Consider the following 19,869-nt stretch of genomic DNA (forward strand, 5'->3'; position numbering starts at 1 on the left):
CTCACCCACCTCTCTCCCCCAGTAATCCCTTTATTACTGCTCACTGTCTCACCCGCCTCTCTCCCCCAGTAATCCCTTTATTACTGCTCACTGTCTCACCCGCCTCTCTCCCCCAGTAATCCCTTTATTACTGCTCACTGTCTCACCCGCCTCTCTCCCCCAGTAATCCCTTTATTACTGCTCACTGTGTCACCCGCCTCTCTCTCCCCCAGTAATCCCTTTATTACTGCTCACTGTCTCACCCGCCTCTCCCCCAGTAATCCCTTTATTACTGCTCACTGTGTCACCCGCCTCTCTCACCCAGTAATCCCTTTATTACTGCTCACTGTCTCACCCACCTCTCTCTCCCCCAGTAATCCCTTTATTACTGCTCACTGTCTCACCCGCCTTTCTCTCCCCCGGTAATCCCTTTATTACTGCTCACTGTCTCACCCGCCTCTCTCTCCCCCAGTAATCCCTTTATTACTGCTCACTGTCTCACCCGCCTCTCTCTCCCCCAGTAATCCCTTTATTACTGCTCACTGTGTCACCCGCCTCTCTCTCCCCCAGTAATCCCTTTGTTACTGCTCACTGTGTCACCCGCCTCTCTCTCCCCCAGTAATCACTTTATTACTGCTCACTGTGTCACCCGCCTCTCTCTCCCCCGGTAATCCCTTTATTACTGCTCACTGTCTCGCCCGCCTCTCTCCCCCGGTAATCCCTTTATTACTGCTCACTGTGTCACCCGCCTCTCTCTCCCCCAGTAATCCCTTTATTACTGCTCACTGTGTCACCCGCCTCTCTCTCCCCCAGTAATCCCTTTATTACTGCTCACTGTCTCACCCGCCTCTCTCTCCCCCAGTAATCCCTTTATTACTGCTCACTGTCTCACCCGCCTCTCCCCCAGTAATCCCTTTATTACTGCTCACTGTGTCACCCGCCTCTCTCTCCCCCGGTAATCCCTTTATTACTACTCACTGTGTCACCCGCCTCTCTCCCCCAGTAATCCCTTTATTACTGCTCACTGTGTCACCCGCCTCTCTCCCCCAGTAATCCCTTTATTACTGCTCACTGTGTCACCCGCCTCTCTCTCCCCCAGTAATCCCTTTATTACTGCTCACTGTGTCACCCGCCTCTCTCTCCCCCAGTAATCCCTTTATTACTGCTCACTGTCTCACCCACCTCTCTCTCCCCCAGTAATCCCTTTATTACTGCTCACTGTCTCACCCGCCTCTCTCTCCCCCGGTAATCCCTTTATTACTGCTCACTGTCTCACCCGCCTCTCTCCCCCGGTAATCCCTTTATTACTGCTCACTGTCTCACCCACCTCTCTCCCCCGGTAATCCCTTTATTACTGCTCACTGTGTCACCCGCCTCTCTCCCCCAGTAATCCCTTTATTACTGCTCACTGTCTCACCCACCTCTCTCCCCCAGTAATCCCTTTATTACTGCTCACTGTCTCACCCGCCTCTCTCCCCCAGTAATCCCTTTATTACTGCTCACTGTCTCACCCGCCTCTCTCTCCCCCAGTAATCCCTTTATTACTGCTCACTGTGTCACCCGCCTCTCTCTCCCCCAGTAATCCCTTTATTACTGCTCACTGTCTCACCCACCTCTCTCCCCCAGTAATCCCTTTATTACTGCTCACTGTCTCACCCGCCTCTCTCTCCCCGAGTAATCCCTTTATTACTGCTCACTGTCTCACCCGCCTCTCTCCCCCGGTAATCCCTTTATTACTGCTCACTGTCTCACCCACCTCTCTCCCCCGGTAATCCCTTTATTACTGCTCACTGTCTCACCCACCTCTCTCTCCCCCAGTAATCCCTTTATTACTGCTCACTGTCTCACCCACCTCTCTCTCCCCCAGTAATCCCTTTAGTACTGCTCACTGTCTCACCCGCCTCTCTCTCCCCCAGTAATCCCTTTATTACTGCTCACTGTCTCACCCGCCTCTCTCCCCCAGTAATCCCTTTATTACTGCTCACTGTGTCACCCACCTCTCTCTCCCCCAGTAATCCCTTTATTACTGCTCACTGTCTCACCCGCCTCTCTCTCCCCCAGTAATCCCTTTATTACTGCTCACTGTGTCACCCGCCTCTCTCTCCCCCAGTAATCCCTTTATTACTGCTCACTGTGTCACCCGCCTCTCTCTCCCCCAGTAATCCCTTTATTACTGCTCACTGTCTCACCCGCCTCTCTCTCCCCCAGTAATCCCTTTATTACTGCTCACTGTCTCACCCGCCTCTCTCTCCCCCAGTAATCCCTTTATTACTGCTCACTGTCTCACCCGACTCTCTCTCCCCCAGTAATCCCTTTATTACTGCTCACTGTCTCACCCGCCTCTCTCTCCCCCAGTAATCCCTTTATTACTGCTCACTGTCTCACCCGCCTCTCTCTCCCCCAGTACGCCTCTCTCCCCCAGTAATCCCTTTATTACTGCTCACTGTCTCACCCGCCTCTCTCCCCCAGTAATCCCTTTATTACTGCTCACTGTCTCACCCGCCTCTCTCCCCCAGTAATCCCTTTATTACTGCTCACTGTGTCACCCGCCTCTCTCTCCCCCAGTAATCCCTTTATTACTGCTCACTGTCTCACCCGCCTCTCCCCCAGTAATCCCTTTATTACTGCTCACTGTGTCACCCGCCTCTCTCACCCAGTAATCCCTTTATTACTGCTCACTGTCTCACCCACCTCTCTCTCCCCCAGTAATCCCTTTATTACTGCTCACTGTCTCACCCACCTCTCTCTCCCCCAGTAATCCCTTTATTACTGCTCACTGTCTCACCTACCTCTCTCTCCCCCAGTAATCCCTTTATTACTGCTCACTGTCTCACCCGCCTCTCTCTCCCCCGGTAATCCCTTTATTACTGCTCACTGTCTCACCCGCCTCTCTCCCCCGGTAATCCCTTTATTACTGCTCACTGTCTCACCCGCCTCTCTCCCCCAGTAATCCCTTTATTACTGCTCACTGTGTCACCCGCCTCTCTCTCCCCCAGTAATCCCTTTATTACTGCTCACTGTGTCACCCGCCTCTCTCTCCCCCAGTAATCCCTTTATTACTGCTCACTGTCTCACCCACCTCTCTCTCCCCCAGTAATCCCTTTATTACTGCTCACTGTCTCACCCGCCTCTCTCTCCCCCAGTAATCCCTTTATTACTGCTCACTGTCTCACCCGCCTCTCTCTCCCCCAGTAATCCCTTTATTACTGCTCACTGTGTCACCCGCCTCTCTCTCCCCCAGTAATCCCTTTATTACTGCTCACTGTCTCACCCACCTCTCTCTCCCCCAGTAATCCCTTTATTACTGCTCACTGTCTCACCCGCCTCTCTCTCCCCCGGTAATCCCTTTATTACTGCTCACTGTCTCACCCGCCTCTCTCTCCCCCAGTAATCCCTTTATTACTGCTCACTGTCTCACCCGCCTCTCTCTCCCCCAGTAATCCCTTTATTACTGCTCACTGTGTCACCCGCCTCTCTCTCCCCCAGTAATCCCTTTATTACTGCTCACTGTGTCACCCGCCTCTCTCTCCCCCAGTAATCACTTTATTACTGCTCACTGTGTCACCCGCCTCTCTTTCCCCCGGTAATCCCTTTATTACTGCTCACTGTCTCACCCGCCTCTCTCTCCCCGAGTAATCCCTTTATTACTGCTCACTGTGTCACCCGCCTCTCTCTCCCCCAGTAATCCCTTTATTACTGCTCACTGTGTCACCCGCCTCTCTCCCCCAGTAATCCCTTTATTACTGCTCACTGTGTCACCCGCCTCTCTCCCCCAGTAATCCCTTTATTACTGCTCACTGTGTCACCCGCCTCTCTCTCCCCCAGTAATCCCTTTATTACTGCTCACTGTGTCACCCGCCTCTCTCTCCCCCAGTAATCCCTTTATTACTGCTCACTGTCTCACCCACCTCTCTCTCCCCCAGTAATCCCTTTATTACTGCTCACTGTCTCACCCACCTCTCTCTCCCCCAGTAATCCCTTTATTACTGCTCACTGTCTCACCCACCTCTCTCTCCCCCAGTAATCCCTTTATTACTGCTCACTGTCTCACCCGCCTCTCTCTCCCCCAGTAATCCCTTTATTACTGCTCACTGTCTCACCCGCCTCTCTCTCCCCCAGTAATCCCTTTATTACTGCTCACTGTCTCACCCGCCTCTCTCCCCCAGTAATCCCTTTATTACTGCTCACTGTCTCACCCGCCTCTCTCCCCCAGTAATCCCTTTATTACTGCTCACTGTCTCACCCGCCTCTCTCCCCCAGTAATCCCTTTATTACTGCTCACTGTCTCACCCGCCTCTCTCCCCCAGTAATCCCTTTATTACTGCTCACTGTCTCACCCGCCTCTCTCCCCCAGTAATCCCTTTATTACTGCTCACTGTGTCACCCGCCTCTCTCTCCCCCAGTAATCCCTTTATTACTGCTCACTGTCTCACCCGCCTCTCCCCCAGTAATCCCTTTATTACTGCTCACTGTGTCACCCGCCTCTCTCACCCAGTAATCCCTTTATTACTGCTCACTGTCTCACCCACCTCTCTCTCCCCCAGTAATCCCTTTATTACTGCTCACTGTCTCACCCACCTCTCTCTCCCCCAGTAATCCCTTTATTACTGCTCACTGTCTCACCTACCTCTCTCTCCCCCAGTAATCCCTTTATTACTGCTCACTGTCTCACCCGCCTCTCTCTCCCCCGGTAATCCCTTTATTACTGCTCACTGTCTCACCCGCCTCTCTCCCCCGGTAATCCCTTTATTACTGCTCACTGTCTCACCCGCCTCTCTCCCCCAGTAATCCCTTTATTACTGCTCACTGTGTCACCCGCCTCTCTCTCCCCCAGTAATCCCTTTATTACTGCTCACTGTGTCACCCGCCTCTCTCTCCCCCAGTAATCCCTTTATTACTGCTCACTGTGTCACCCGCCTCTCTCCCCCAGTAATCCCTTTATTACTGCTCACTGTGTCACCCGCCTCTCTCTCCCCCAGTAATCCCTTTATTACTGCTCACTGTCTCACCCACCTCTCTCTCCCCCAGTAATCCCTTTATTACTGCTCACTGTCTCACCCACCTCTCTCTCCCCCAGTAATCCCTTTATTACTGCTCACTGTCTCACCCACCTCTCTCTCCCCCAGTAATCCCTTTATTACTGCTCACTGTCTCACCCGCCTCTCTCTCCCCCAGTAATCCCTTTATTACTGCTCACTGTCTCACCCGCCTCTCTCCCCCAGTAATCCCTTTATTACTGCTCACTGTCTCACCCGCCTCTCTCCCCCAGTAATCCCTTTATTACTGCTCACTGTCTCACCCGCCTCTCTCCCCCAGTAATCCCTTTATTACTGCTCACTGTCTCACCCGCCTCTCTCCCCCAGTAATCCCTTTATTACTGCTCACTGTCTCACCCGCCTCTCTCCCCCAGTAATCCCTTTATTACTGCTCACTGTGTCACCCGCCTCTCTCTCCCCCAGTAATCCCTTTATTACTGCTCACTGTCTCACCCGCCTCTCCCCCAGTAATCCCTTTATTACTGCTCACTGTCTCACCCACCTCTCTCTCCCCCAGTAATCCCTTTATTACTGCTCACTGTCTCACCCACCTCTCTCTCCCCCAGTAATCCCTTTATTACTGCTCACTGTCTCACCTACCTCTCTCTCCCCCAGTAATCCCTTTATTACTGCTCACTGTCTCACCCGCCTCTCTCTCCCCCGGTAATCCCTTTATTACTGCTCACTGTCTCACCCGCCTCTCTCCCCCGGTAATCCCTTTATTACTGCTCACTGTCTCACCCGCCTCTCTCCCCCAGTAATCCCTTTATTACTGCTCACTGTGTCACCCGCCTCTCTCTCCCCCAGTAATCCCTTTATTACTGCTCACTGTGTCACCCGCCCCTCTCTCCCCCAGTAATCCCTTTATTACTGCTCACTGTCTCACCCACCTCTCTCTCCCCCAGTAATCCCTTTATTACTGCTCACTGTCTCACCCGCCTCTCTCTCCCCCAGTAATCCCTTTATTACTGCTCACTGTCTCACCCACCTCTCTCTCCCCCAGTAATCCCTTTATTACTGCTCACTGTCTCACCCGCCTCTCTCTCCCCCGGTAATCCCTTTATTACTGCTCACTGTCTCACCCGCCTCTCTCTCCCCCAGTAATCCCTTTATTACTGCTCACTGTCTCACCCGCCTCTCTCTCCCCCAGTAATCCCTTTATTACTGCTCACTGTGTCACCCGCCTCTCTCTCCCCCAGTAATCCCTTTATTACTGCTCACTGTGTCACCCGCCTCTCTCTCCCCCAGTAATCACTTTATTACTGCTCACTGTGTCACCCGCCTCTCTTTCCCCCGGTAATCCCTTTATTACTGCTCACTGTCTCACCCGCCTCTCTCTCCCCGAGTAATCCCTTTATTACTGCTCACTGTGTCACCCGCCTCTCTCTCCCCCAGTAATCCCTTTATTACTGCTCACTGTGTCACCCGCCTCTCTCCCCCAGTAATCCCTTTATTACTGCTCACTGTGTCACCCGCCTCTCTCCCCCAGTAATCCCTTTATTACTGCTCACTGTGTCACCCGCCTCTCTCTCCCCCAGTAATCCCTTTATTACTGCTCACTGTGTCACCCGCCTCTCTCTCCCCCAGTAATCCCTTTATTACTGCTCACTGTCTCACCCACCTCTCTCTCCCCCAGTAATCCCTTTATTACTGCTCACTGTCTCACCCACCTCTCTCTCCCCCAGTAATCCCTTTATTACTGCTCACTGTCTCACCCACCTCTCTCTCCCCCAGTAATCCCTTTATTACTGCTCACTGTCTCACCCGCCTCTCTCCCCCAGTAATCCCTTTATTACTGCTCACTGTCTCACCCGCCTCTCTCTCCCCCAGTAATCCCTTTAGCTTCCGCTTTGCTTGTCCTCATGTCCCTCTATCCAACACAATCCCCCCGTGGTCACCCACCCACAGTGCTCCTCTTTGCTGCCTCTCTGAGCCCCCCTTTGGTCAGCCCCTGTGCCTCCCCAAGTTGATCCCTCCCATGCCCCCCTTTTGCACCCCACACCGTCCCCGTGTTCCCCCCTTGCTCCCGCCCCGACCCTTCAGCTACGGTACCTCCATTGCCTTCAGCTTGTGTTTGGACGTCTCAATGAACTGCGCAATGGCCGAGTAAATGAACTTGTACTGAGCCTCTGTCTGCACCATCCCGGAGCGCTGGGATCGCACCATCTGTATGGTCTTCTGCACGTCTATATCACTGTCTAGACCTAGGGGGAGAACAGACGGGGGATGTGGGAGAGAAGGGGTAGATTGATGGGAGAAAGGGAATAACGGGAGAGATAAAGCTGGAGACAGATGGAGAGAATGGACAGAGAGCGAGCGTGATGGTGGCAGTGAGAGATAGATTAGTGATGGTAGTGACGGTGTGAGTGTGACAGGAATGTGATAGTGACAGTGCGAGTGGCAGGAGTGTGAGAGTGACAGTGCGAGTGGCAGGAGTGTGAGAGTGACGGTGTAAGTGTGACAGGAGGATGATAGTGACGGTGCGAGTGTGACAGGAGGATGATAGTGACGGCGTGAGTGTGACAGGAGGATGATGGTGACGGCGTGAGTGTGACGGGAGGATGATAGTGAAGGCGTGAGTGTGACGGGAGGATGATAGTGAAGGTGTGAGTGTGACAGGAGGATGATAGTGACGGTATGAGTGTGACAGGAGGATGATAGTGACATGTGAGTGTGACAGGAGGATGATAGTGACATGTGAGTGTGACAGGAGGATGATTGTGACATGTGAGTGTGACAGGAGGATGATAGTGACATGTGAGTGTGAGTGTGACAGGAGGATGATAGTGATGGTGTGAGTGCGGCAGCAGGATGATAGTGACGGTGTGCGTGTGACAGGAGGATGATAGTGACCGTCTGACAGAAGGATGATAGTGACGGTGTGACGGGAGGATGATAGTGACGGTGTGACGGGAGGATGATAGTGACGGTGTGACGGGAGGATGATAGTGACGGTGTGACGGGGAGGATGATAGTGACGGTGTGAGTGTGACGGGAGGATGATAGTGACGGTGTGAGTGTGACGGGAGGATAATAGTGACGGTGTGCGTGTGACAGGAGGATGATAGTGACGTGTGAGTGTGATAGGAGGATGATAGTGACTGTGAGTGTGACAGGAGGATGATAGTGACGGTGTGAGTGTGACGGGAGGATGATAGTGACGGTGTGAGTGTGACAGGAGGATGATAGTGACGTAGTGACAGGAGGATGATAGTGACGGTGTGACGGGGAGGATGATAGTGACGGTGTGACGGGGAGGATGATAGTGACGTAGTGACAGGAGGATGGAAGTGACGTAGTGACAGGAGGATGATAGTGACGTAGTGACAGGAGGATGGAAGTGACGTAGTGACAGGAGGATGATAGTGACGTAGTGACAGGGGGATGGAAGTGACGTAGTGACAGGAGGATGATAGTGACGTAGTGACAGGAGGATGATAGTGACGGTGTGACGGGGAGGATGATAGTGACGGTGTGACGGGGAGGATGATAGTGACGGTGTGACGGGGAGGATGATAGTGACGGTGTGACGGGGAGGATGATAGTGACGGTGTGACGGGGAGGATGATAGTGAAGGCGTTAGACGTACCGCACATTCCCCTTGGATTTTCTCACCTTTCATGTTAATCATATCCAGCAACATGTCAATAGCTATGATAGTTCCTGTACGGCCAATCCCAGCACTGCAAGGGGGAGAGGTCAGAGGTTACGAGGAGGAGGGGCAAATAGGGCTAGAAATACCGCAGAGGAGAATTCAGGCGTCAGAGTTGAAGGAGTCATGGACACAGTTAAGGAACTTATGGCCTATGGGCTCAGCATTCAGTAAATTGGAGTCAACACTAGAGTTTGTGAGGTCAGGGTTCAGGGGGTTTCAGAAATAGGGATGATGGGGTCAGAAGTCAGCCGAGGGTTACCTGCAGTGCACGACGATGGGCCCAGCCTCAGGGATACTGTCCTGCATGCGGTTGACTTCTGACAGGAAGCCGATGACTCCCCCAGGATCACTGGGAACCCCATGATCCGGCCAACTCTTGTACTGATAGTGAGCGATATCCCGGACATTATCACGCTGAGAACACAGTGTACACGGGACTCGCATGGACCTCACACAGCAAGAGAAGTGGAGGGGACTGACTCACTAAGAGAGACTGACTCAGAGAGATGGAGACCTGGATTTACTGAGAGAGACCCTGACAGAGCGCGAGTGAGATCAAGACTGTGTCACATAGAGAGTGAAACCTTGACCCTGACTCAATGAGATAGAGATCATGACTTGCTGAAAGAAGTAGGGGGTAGACACTCCAATATCTGCCGCTGTTATATAAACACACACACATATATATATATATATATATATATACCCCCTGCTGATTGGGTTTGGGGTCTCTGATACTCACGTCTTCCAGCGGTGATATGCAGAGAGACCGGAATTTATACTCGATGGCTTCATGTACACTGTGCAATTCCACCCAGAACCTTCCAAACTCCTTCCCACTGGCCTCTGCCTCCGGCCAGTAAGGGACACACTTACTCTGAGAGGGAGGGAGAGGGATGGAGATCAGGATAGGGAGGAAACGGCAAGAAAGAAGAAGGTAGAAAGACCAGCAGTGAGAGATAGGATGGAGAAAGAGATAGGATGGGAGATGGAGAGAGAAACTCGCACAAATGGGTTCATACACACACAGACGGGTACACACACACAAAGACGGGTACATACAGTATACACAGACAGGTACATATACACAGACGGGTACATATACACAGACGGGTACATACATACAGACTGGTACATACACTCAGACAGGAACACAAACAGATGGGTACACACACAGACATGTACACACACACACAGGCACACATCTCTCAGACAGGTAAACAGATATACACAGACAGACGTGGCCCCTCACCCGGCCCTTTTCTACTTCCATGGTGGTCATCACAATGACTCGGCTCCTGTCCTGCCAAACCATCTCCCAGAAGTCCCCTGTGGTCGTGTTCAGGCAGCCCTGAGACGCGATGAAACATTTTGCGGCGTCCCCGGCCCCCACAAGCTGGTTCTGCGCGGAGAAGAAAGGGAGAGGGGAACAAACTGTTTCATTACATCTCCCACTTCCACCAGTATATCCCAGTACCCTTTTTCTTCCCAGCCACTTCCAGGGGTACAGATTCCCGAGTTCGTCACACTATCTCCCAGTCTTTCCCATTATATCCCTTTGAGTAGCTTCCCAGCCTCTCACCGTCACATAATTGGCGTTGATGTAGTCGGCGCCGGGGATGTTCCTGTCTGCACATTTTAGTATAACCCTGGAATGATCAACTGCAAAGAGGTGGAGAGAGAAAACAAGAAGAGGAGCCGGATGGAAGGATAGAGAGGAGGGGAGGGATGGAGGGATGGGAGGAATGGGGGTGGAGAGATAGAGGGGATGATATGAATGGAGAGAATGGAGGGATAGATGGATAGAAAGAAGGAGGGGGTGGAGGCATAGACGAAGATAGGGATGGAGGGATAGGGAGGAGGAGAGGGATGGGGATAGAGAGGGGAAGCCAGGAGAGGGAGAAAGAGGTTTTGGTCACTGGGTTGGGGTCTGGTTTAAGTCACAGTTGGGGATAAGGTCATTGTTAGGGTTGGGGCATAATACTTCAGTTTTCAAAGTTGGGATCAGGGTTGAGGTCACAGGGTCAACGTTGGGGTCAGGTTGAGGTCACAAGTTCACTCACAAGGTAGGATGTTCTTGTAGCGGTTTTTGCTTTTGTTCTCTGGTCTCTGTCCCTCCTTCCTCTCGTATTGTAACGTGGATTCCTGCTTCTGAAGACTCTGCAGGAGCGAAAGAAAGAAGCTTGGGGAGAGAGTAAGAGAGGGGGAGGGAGAGAGAAAGGGAGAGGGGGGAGCAATAAATGGAGTGGCAGAGGAAACGGAGAGGGGGGAGGAAACAGAGAGGGGGGTATGAAAGAGGTCGAAAAAGAGAGAGAAAAGGGGAAGTGACGGAAAGTGAGAGAAATAGGGGAGGAGGAGAAAAAATGACAGACAGACGGACAGATGGGGGAATGACAGACGGACAGATGGGGGAATGACAGACGGACAGATGGGGAATGACAGACGGACAGATGGGGGAATGACAGACGGACAGATGGGGGAATGACAGATGGGGGAATGACAGACGGACAGATGGGGGAATGACAGACGGACAACTGGGGAATGTCAGACAGACAGATGGGGAATGACAGACGGACAGATGGGGGAATGACAGATGGGGGAATGACAGACGGACAGATGGGGGAATGACAGATGGGGGAATGACAGACGGACAGATGGGGGAATGACAGACGGACAGATGGGGGAATGACAGACAGACAGATGGGGAATGACAGACGGACAGATGGGGAATGACAGACGGACAGCTGGACAGGTGTCTGTGACTTACATCAAACTCCTCCCAGAATCCGGCCTTCACTGCCTCCTCTTTCTTTGATGTTTTGTTTAATTCTTTCACTCTATTCTCTATGTCGGCTGCATTAATTGTTGTGGCATAATACGGCTGGGAGAGAGATGGAGGAGGGGGGGGGGGAGAGATGAAAGGAGAGTGAGAGCGGGAGCATGAAAAGGCGAGAGGGAGCGTGAGAGAAAGAGCTCCTGTCCCACACCCTCCGTGGTGCCCTCACTGGGAAGCTCTCACCTGTTTCAGAAACACGCGGGTCCCAGTTGACTCCTCTATGTGAATTTTCTTGTACTCCTCAATCAGATCTGTGAGTGAATCAAATTTCTTAGAGTCTCCCAGAGTGTATTTCTCGCCCTGTGAAGAGAGGAGGTGCCGGTGACGTTATTTCTGTCACTGCACAGGGATAAGCACAGCGCCCCCGCCTGGTAAACATCTCTGTGCAATGCTGCTGATCGAAGGCCGTGATTATACCACAATCGGCCGGCGACGCAGTGCGGCTCAAAAGCAAACTGCAGTAATCCTATTAAAGCGATCATACCTCGCGTGCCGCGCACGCTGCCCTAAACTGCGGGGCGGCAGGCTGAGGAGCAGGCTTGAAAATGTGTACTCTGCAGGCGACGGTGCTCTTCTACTTTTTAGTACAGGGGTGTGCAAAGTTTTTTTGTTTGCGCCCACCTGCCTCCTCTCCCCCTTCATCGCGACGCCTCCCCCCCCCCCCCGCAACCCTTACCTTTTCTCCAGCATCCGCAGCGTCATGGCGACGCGTTTCCAGAAGCCGCCGGAGAGCAGGTAAGAGGCATACAGACGCCTCGCGCGCAACCCCGGCATTTTATTGAAATGTTGTGGGGAAGTGCCCGGTGCCTCCGTAAGCGCCGCGCGCCCCCCAGAAAATGTTGCGGCCCCCCAGTTTTAGTACATTTGGAAGTATACAGTAGCTGGGGGATTCTCCCTGGCGGAGCAGCAGCAGGAAACCCACCAAGTCTTCCTTGTGTACACTTCAGAGGCTGGACTTTGTTTATCATATAGAGCTCTGGTTTGGTTCTCCTTATTTAACATTGGGTCGGGCAGTTCTCCTACTCTCGTTTCAAGTTTTTAAAATATATTTACATTTTGTGTCACCGATATGTCACCATAACATAATATATTGGATTTTTTATTACGTTTTGGCCCCTTGTTTGAGTGCGGAGTGGAACTTGTTTATTATCTCTCTCTGTCTCTCTCCAGTCATGTGAAAAAGAAAGTACGCCCTCTTTGAATTCTATGGTTTTACATATCAGGACATAACAACAATCATCTGTTCCTTAGCAGGTCTTAAAATTAGGTAAATACAACCTCAGATGAACAACAACACGACATATTACACCGTGTCATGATTTATTTAACAAAAATAAAGCCAAAATGGAGAAGCCATGTGTGAAAAACGAAGTCGCCGGTATACTTTGGTTGGGCGACCTGGCAGTGTTTCCTGTTCTCCGTCTCCGCGCCTCCACGTGACTCACGTCATCCGCGTCATCCGACGGCGACGACGAAGGAACTGGCAACTTGCCTGCTCCTATCCGGGCTGCCACTCACCTGCCCTCGCTACAGTCAGAAGATTTTAAGTGGGAGGCCAAGTATTGTCTTCATTGACTGTATACCCCACGTCTTTGTGGAGTTCAGACGCGACACTTATCCACCCATTGCTGCAGTCCTTTCCATTCTCCCAACAGCCCTTCATGAGTATTTGCACATAGTTTCATTATCCTATTTCTGTGCACACACTTATTCTGCCAGTCTGTGTGTTCTCTGCTTTCCTCATATTAGGATTGACCTGCTGTTTACCCTCATTGGTTATGTCAGCAGAGTTCTACTTGTGCATATTTATTCTGCAGCAGGATCCTTGGTGAGGGGTTTGGGCCTTAGCTAGGTCTGGGATTTAGCACTCTCAGCAGAGTAGTTTTTTCCTATGTTGACCGGCCGGTCTACAGAATTGAGGCCTTACATGTGCCTCACCTCTCTGATACCAATGTGTCAATAGATTATATCTGTTATCTATACATATTTATTATATTTTTTTCTGGCTTTAGCTTAGGACCTTTTCCACCACTATAGGTTGCATGATGTTGTTTTTCCATATTTTTGAGGTATGTGAGAGTGTTTTATTATGTTTGTATGTTTTGTGATGTGTCTTTAAATAAACTTGTTAGTGCTTTTTGTGGGATACTTTTTCTCTTTTTGTTTGTTTCCATATATACATATGCGCAGTAGAGACAACCCTCCTAAGCTTTGGTTTTAACGAGGTGTATAGAGGATAGCATCAGGAACATCTAACAGAAATAGTCCAGCAATCTCGTTTTGAATTAAAATAATTTAGGTTTCATTCACAGTGGAACGGACGTGTCGGTCCCCCCCACCTGGTAACCTTTTTCAAGATACACACATACAGTACTAAAATGACCCAATATTTATACCCTCCTGGCAGTGCAGTGAGACAAAACGGCCCCAACCTGACGTCATTCAGGACGTCATCGGCATGAAAAAAGGAACGATAAGCACATTTTAAAAAACTAATTGAGAACAGAACGGAATGTTTACTTAATCCTGCAAATGTTCCTCTTAGTATCAACATGTCTGCAATTTGGTAATACAGTATATATAGACAGAATTGCAAAGGAAGAGGTTAGACCAGGGGTGGCCAACCCTCAAGACTGAGCCACTGATTGAGCCACCTGTGCTGAAGCAGGGATATCCTGAAAACCTGGCCTGTTGGGGGCCCATGGGGACTGGAGTTGCCCGCCCCTGGGTTAGACGCATATATGAGCACACTTTATACAGTACCTTGAACATTATCTTGATGTGTGTCACTCTGTACTTCTCATCCTTCTGCTCTGTGGTCAGGACGGAGATCACAAAGTCTCCCGGTTTGCTGCGACTCTCTCTCACCAGGAAGGTCCATGGCTCCCCCTTCTCCTGCAGCAGCTTCTCTGCGTCCCCACCCGAGAGTAAGCCGTGATACCAGCTGTGGGGAGAGAGGGACTGAGACCTGCAGTGTGTCTGCATATATACAGTGGCGGCCGCCTTTAGCCTCGTGCGGCCGTTTCAGCGCAACTCTGAAATCCGCGGGCAGATGCAGTGTTTGATGCGGCATGTTCCGGTATTTAAAGCCGCGTGCATTGTATTAGCGCTGTCTCGGCATGAATGCGGCATGAACGCGGTGAAGTGCGTGGCATTCGAAAAAAAATACCCAAACAAATCGGAGATGTTGGAGAATAAAAGGGGCCGTGACAGTATATACACCGGTATATATATATATATATATATATATATATACACACACACACACACACACACACACACACACACACACACACACACACACAGTGTATATATATAAATAAATATACATACATATATAAAGTAACCAATCCCTATAACTCCTCCTATTGCCTCATATAACTGCTCCCTATAACTCCTCTGATTACTCCATACAGTATAACCGCTCCCTATAACTCCTCTGATTACTCCATACAGTATAACCGCTCCCTATAAATCCTCCTATTGCCCCATATAACCGCTTTCTATAACTCCTCCTATTGCTCCATATAACCCATCCCTATAACTCCTCCTATTGCCCCATATAACAGCTCCCTATAACTCATCCTATTGTCCCATATAAACCCTCCCTATAACTCCTCCTATTGCCCCAAATAAACCCCTCCCTATAACTCCTCCTATTGCCCCATATAACCCCTCCCTATAACTCCTCCTATTGCCCCATATAACCCCTCCCTATAACTCCTCCTATTGCCCCATATAACCCCTCCCTATAACTCGTCCTATTGCCCCATATAACCCCTCCCTATAACTCCTCCTATTGCCCCATATAACCCCTCCCTATAACTCCTCCTATTGCCCCATATAACCCCTCCCTATAACTCCTCCTATTGCCCCATATAACCCCTCCCTTTTACTCCTCCTATTGCCCCATATAACTCCTCCTATTGCCCCATATAACCCCTCCCTATTACTTCTATTGCCCCATATAACCCCTTCCTATAACTCCTCCTATTGCCCCATATAACCCCTCCCTATAACTCCTCCTATTGCCCCATATAACCCCTCCCTATAACTCCTCCTATTGCCCCATATAACCCCTCCCTATAACTCCTCCTATTGCCCCATATAACCCCTCCCTATAACTCGTCCTATTGCCCCATATTACCCCTCCCTATAACTCCTATTACTCCATTCAGGCAGATAGAATTAGGTTATGGAGGGGAGAATCCTCAGATTAGTTATCCTTAGCTCGGTGGTGTTAAATCATTCTGAATTCTATAAATCAACATACAATCTTTATACATTTTCCTGAAACAGTCCTAACAGAACAATCACCCGTTTCTCTCAGTGTCAGCCCAATCTTCTTAGTCAGTCATCAACATCAGAATAGGGTTTCTTCATTTAGCAATATTTACTGTGATTTAGAAGACCCTCTTGGTTCTGTCACTAAGTAACTATAGTTAACTATGTTCCTAATCTTTTAAGACCCGTCTCTATTGTATTGTCTTACTAACTATTTAACTAACCTTTGCTTCCAAACACAAGACCATACTGGATACTATTCAACTCAGCAGAAATTAAACATACCACGTTTCTTAAGTCACACAAAGCATTTCTACACCCGCCCGTCTTCAGACTGATTTATCTCCTTATCTCTGCAGAGGCAGCTAATCATTTTCCAATATAATTTCTAACTTCATACTAAATTACTTATTTTAACTAGTTACATGCTCAATATATATGTATATGGACAACATAGCATCTTTATTATGTAGGCTTCAAACCGTCCTTCAAATTGCTCCATATAACTCCTAGAGCCTCATATAACCGCTCCTAGTACTCCATATAACCATATATTCTCCTATCGCTTCATATATAACTCCTTCTATTACACCATATGCTCCCTACACTATAGTCCCATATAACATCTCCTTATAGCGCCATATACATTCTCTCAATATCGCCTCCTATTGCTCCATATAACCACTTTGTATATGAGTGCGTACGTGATGAAGTATGTGTGTGTCTGTCTGTGTGTGATACAGTGCGTGTGTCTGCAGGACGATGAAGTGTGTTATGTTGCGGTTGTGTGTGAGAAGTCACATGATGGAAATTTCAGTGAGAGATTATTTCAAAACAGCATCTGACGGCAGAGAATTTTCCAACCACAAGAAGGAAACAGAGAGAGACTGAGAGAAAAGAGAGGGGGAAACAGATCAGGGGGAGGGGAGAGAGAAAATGGGAGGGGGAAGAGGGGAGAAATAGGGGAGATGGGGAGAAATAGGGGAGAAATAGGGGAGGAGGGGAGATGAGACAGAGAGAAAAGAGGGGGAGACAGCCAGATAGAGAGGGGGGAAAGAGAGGAAATGGTGAGGAGTGATAGAGGAGAGGGGAAGGAGAAAAAAATGGAGAGGGGGGATACAGAGAGAGAGAGGGGGGGAGAGAGAGAGAAAAGGAGGGGAGAGAGGGAGGGGGAGGGGGAGGGAGAAAAAATGGAAGGGGAGAAAGAAAATGGGGAGGGGTAAAGAGAGAAAAAGGAGGAAAGAGAGAGAGAGAGGGTAAAGAGAGAAAATGTGGAGGAGTGAGAGAGAGAAGGTGAGAGAGACAGTAAGAGGGGGGCAGAGAGTATGGGATGAGCAGCTGTGAGTTCAGAGTCTCTCTTGTTGCCCTTTAGACATAACGTGATATTCTGTGTAATTCATATTGATAAGGAACTCTCCTTCCTGTATATATCTCATACATACAGTGATAGAATGATATATACACAGTGACACAGTGAAATACACAGTGACACAATGACATACACACAGTGACACCGTGACATACACACAGTGACACACACACTCTAACCACTCATTTGTATGTTACACAGAAAGAAGATGCAAATATATAATATGGAAAATATGCTGTGATGATAGGAGAGGGGGGAGAGGGGGGAGAGGGGGGAGAGGGGGGAGAGGGGGGAGAGGGGGGAGAGGGGGGAGAGGGGGGAGAGGGGGGAGAGGGGGGAGAGGGGGGAGAGGGGGGAGAGGGGGGAGAGGGGGAGAGTTCTGTATGGCAGTGAGGTGTGGGGACCTGTGACATACCCCGACTCCACAAAATGGGATACCAGCCGAACTTAAATACTGCATTTGGAATTCTGCAAACACGTTCTCCAAGTACACAGGAGTACGTCAACCAATGCCGGGCTGAGCTGGGCCGCTTTCCTCTACTGCTCACTGTGCAGAAGAGAGCACTGACATTGTGGGCCCACCTAAACAGCAGCCACCCACAGTCTTAGGCCTCGGTCCCGCTGCGCTCGTTGGCGCGGGCGGCAATGTAGCGAGTTCCCCACCAGCAGGGGAATCCTCGCGAGCCGGTCCCGGTCCCCACTGGCGGCACAGCTGACTACACGCTGTGGCGCGTCAGCCGCTAGGAGACACAACAGAATGGTGTTTCCTAGCGTTGACGCGTCACGTGGTGTGGCTGTGAGCCAATGGGGAGGGGAGGCTGCGGGAGGAGGAGAGGCTTCGGGGAGCGGGGAGGAGTGTGGAGTGAAAGCAGGTGAGTGCCTTTCTGTGTGTGTCTGAGTGCGTGCGTGCCTGTCTGTGTGTGTGTATGTGTGTGTGTATGTGTGTGCCTGAGTGCCTGCCTCTGTCTGTGTGTGTGTGTGTGTGAGTGCGTGAGTGCCTGCATGTGTGTGCGCGCGTGTGTGTATGAGTGCGTGAGTGCCTGCCTGTGTGTGTGTATGTGTGTATGTATGAGTGCTCCAGCCCGAGTCCGTGGAGGGAGGGGGGGGGGGAAGAGTAGCGGGTCCCTCCTGCAGCCAGTGGAGGGAGTGGGGGGACAGTAGCAGCTCCCTCCTGCAGTCCGGGTAGGGAGGGGGGGGAGAGTAGCGGGTCCCTCCGCTCAAGCCACGCCCCCCCTCCCTGTCAAACCTCCCACCTCCCGCTCCGGCTCCCGCTCCCTACAGACCGCATATCGGTCTGTGTATCTCAAGAACAAAACCCCACACAGATCAACAACCTGCCAAAAAAAACAAATCAACTCAATCGCCAGCGAAATGAAGGAGCAATATGTGACTATGTGGGAAAATAATATCCAGCGCTCAAAGAAGCTGGAGACCTACCACAGCCTACAGAGAGAATACACTCTGGCACCCTACCTACTGAGGGTAAAATATCCAAAACAGAGACAGACCCTGGGCCAGTACAGAATGAGTGCCCACAGCCTGGAAATAGAAACAGGCAGACACAGACATAACTGGAAGCCCCGGGAGATGAGACTGTGCCAGCGATGTGATCTAGGAGAGATGTGTGAGAGACACAGGCAGACACAGACAGAACTGGAAGCCCCGGGAGATGAGACAGTGCCAGTGATGTGATCTAGGAGAGATGTGTGAGAGACACAGGCAGACACAAACGGAACTGGAAGCCCCGGGAGATGAGACTGTGCCAGCAATGTGATCTAGGAGAGGTGTGTGAGAGACACAGGCAGACACAGACAGAACTGGAAGCCCCGGGAGGTGAGACTGTGCCAGCGATGTGAGCTAGGAGAGGTAGAAGATGAAACACATTTCCTGCTGCGTTGCACACAATACTCTGAAGTGAGGAGTGCCCACCTGGAGAAACTCACAGCTCTTATCCAGAACTTTAATAATATAGAAGAGAACCAAAATTAGCGATCCTCCTGGGAGATGAAACCCCAGCAGAACTGGCTGCACACTATATCAGCACCTGCCACAGGCTGAGAGACGCCCACTAACCCCCACATCCCTGTGTGTAACTGTTACCCATGTACTGTGTAACCATTATACCATACCCCCTGTAATTCCTGTAATGTGTAATCATTATACCCTACCCCCTATTATTCCTGTAATGTGTAATCATTGTACCCCACCCCCTATTATTCATGTTCTGTGTAATCATTATACCCAACCCCCTATAATTCATGTACTGTGTAATCATTATACCCCCTATTATTCCTGTACCATGTAATCATTATACCCTACCCCTGTAATTCATGTACTGTGTAATCATTATACCCCCTATTATTCATGTACTGTGTAATCATTGTACCCCACCCCCTATTATTCACGCTTTGGCAATACTGAAATGTTATTTTGTAATGCAATAAAGCTTATTTGATTTGATTTGAGTGAGAGGTAGGGTCAGAAAGAAAGGGAGGCAGAGAGGCAGAGAGGCAGAGAGGCAGAGAGGCAGAGAGGCAGAGAGAGGGAGAGGGAGGCATACACACAGAGGGAGAGAGAGAGAGGATCCGAGAGAAAGAAAAGAACACAGTGGGAGAGAGACATACAGACAGTGGGATAGAGAGAGGCATACAGACAGAGGGAGAGAGAGAGAGGATCAGAGAGAAACAAAAGAATACAGAGGGAGAGAGGT

The 19,869-nt window shown here is 50.4% G+C and overlaps 1 protein-coding gene across 2 annotated transcripts in view; it reads right to left on the reverse strand.

Annotated features, from left to right (window-relative positions):
- The window catches only part of PTPN6 (protein tyrosine phosphatase non-receptor type 6), an 80,820-nt gene that overhangs the window by 25,615 nt on the left and 35,336 nt on the right, over positions 1-19,869 (reverse strand). For both annotated transcript variants that reach the window (XM_075612646.1, XM_075612647.1), the window contains exons 4-13: positions 14,270-14,450; positions 11,690-11,806; positions 11,438-11,551; positions 10,734-10,830; positions 10,253-10,332; positions 9,923-10,072; positions 9,413-9,547; positions 8,930-9,084; positions 8,631-8,698; positions 7,068-7,219 (exon numbers count right to left, since the gene is read on the reverse strand). In XM_075612646.1, the coding sequence (XP_075468761.1) occupies positions 7,068-7,219; positions 8,631-8,698; positions 8,930-9,084; positions 9,413-9,547; positions 9,923-10,072; positions 10,253-10,332; positions 10,734-10,830; positions 11,438-11,551; positions 11,690-11,806; positions 14,270-14,450 (1,249 nt within the window). The remainder of the gene's footprint in view (positions 1-7,067; positions 7,220-8,630; positions 8,699-8,929; positions 9,085-9,412; positions 9,548-9,922; positions 10,073-10,252; positions 10,333-10,733; positions 10,831-11,437; positions 11,552-11,689; positions 11,807-14,269; positions 14,451-19,869) is intronic.

This window comes from Ascaphus truei, chromosome 8 (genome assembly GCF_040206685.1).
Source record: "Ascaphus truei isolate aAscTru1 chromosome 8, aAscTru1.hap1, whole genome shotgun sequence".
Lineage (NCBI taxonomy): Eukaryota > Metazoa > Chordata > Amphibia > Anura > Ascaphidae > Ascaphus > Ascaphus truei.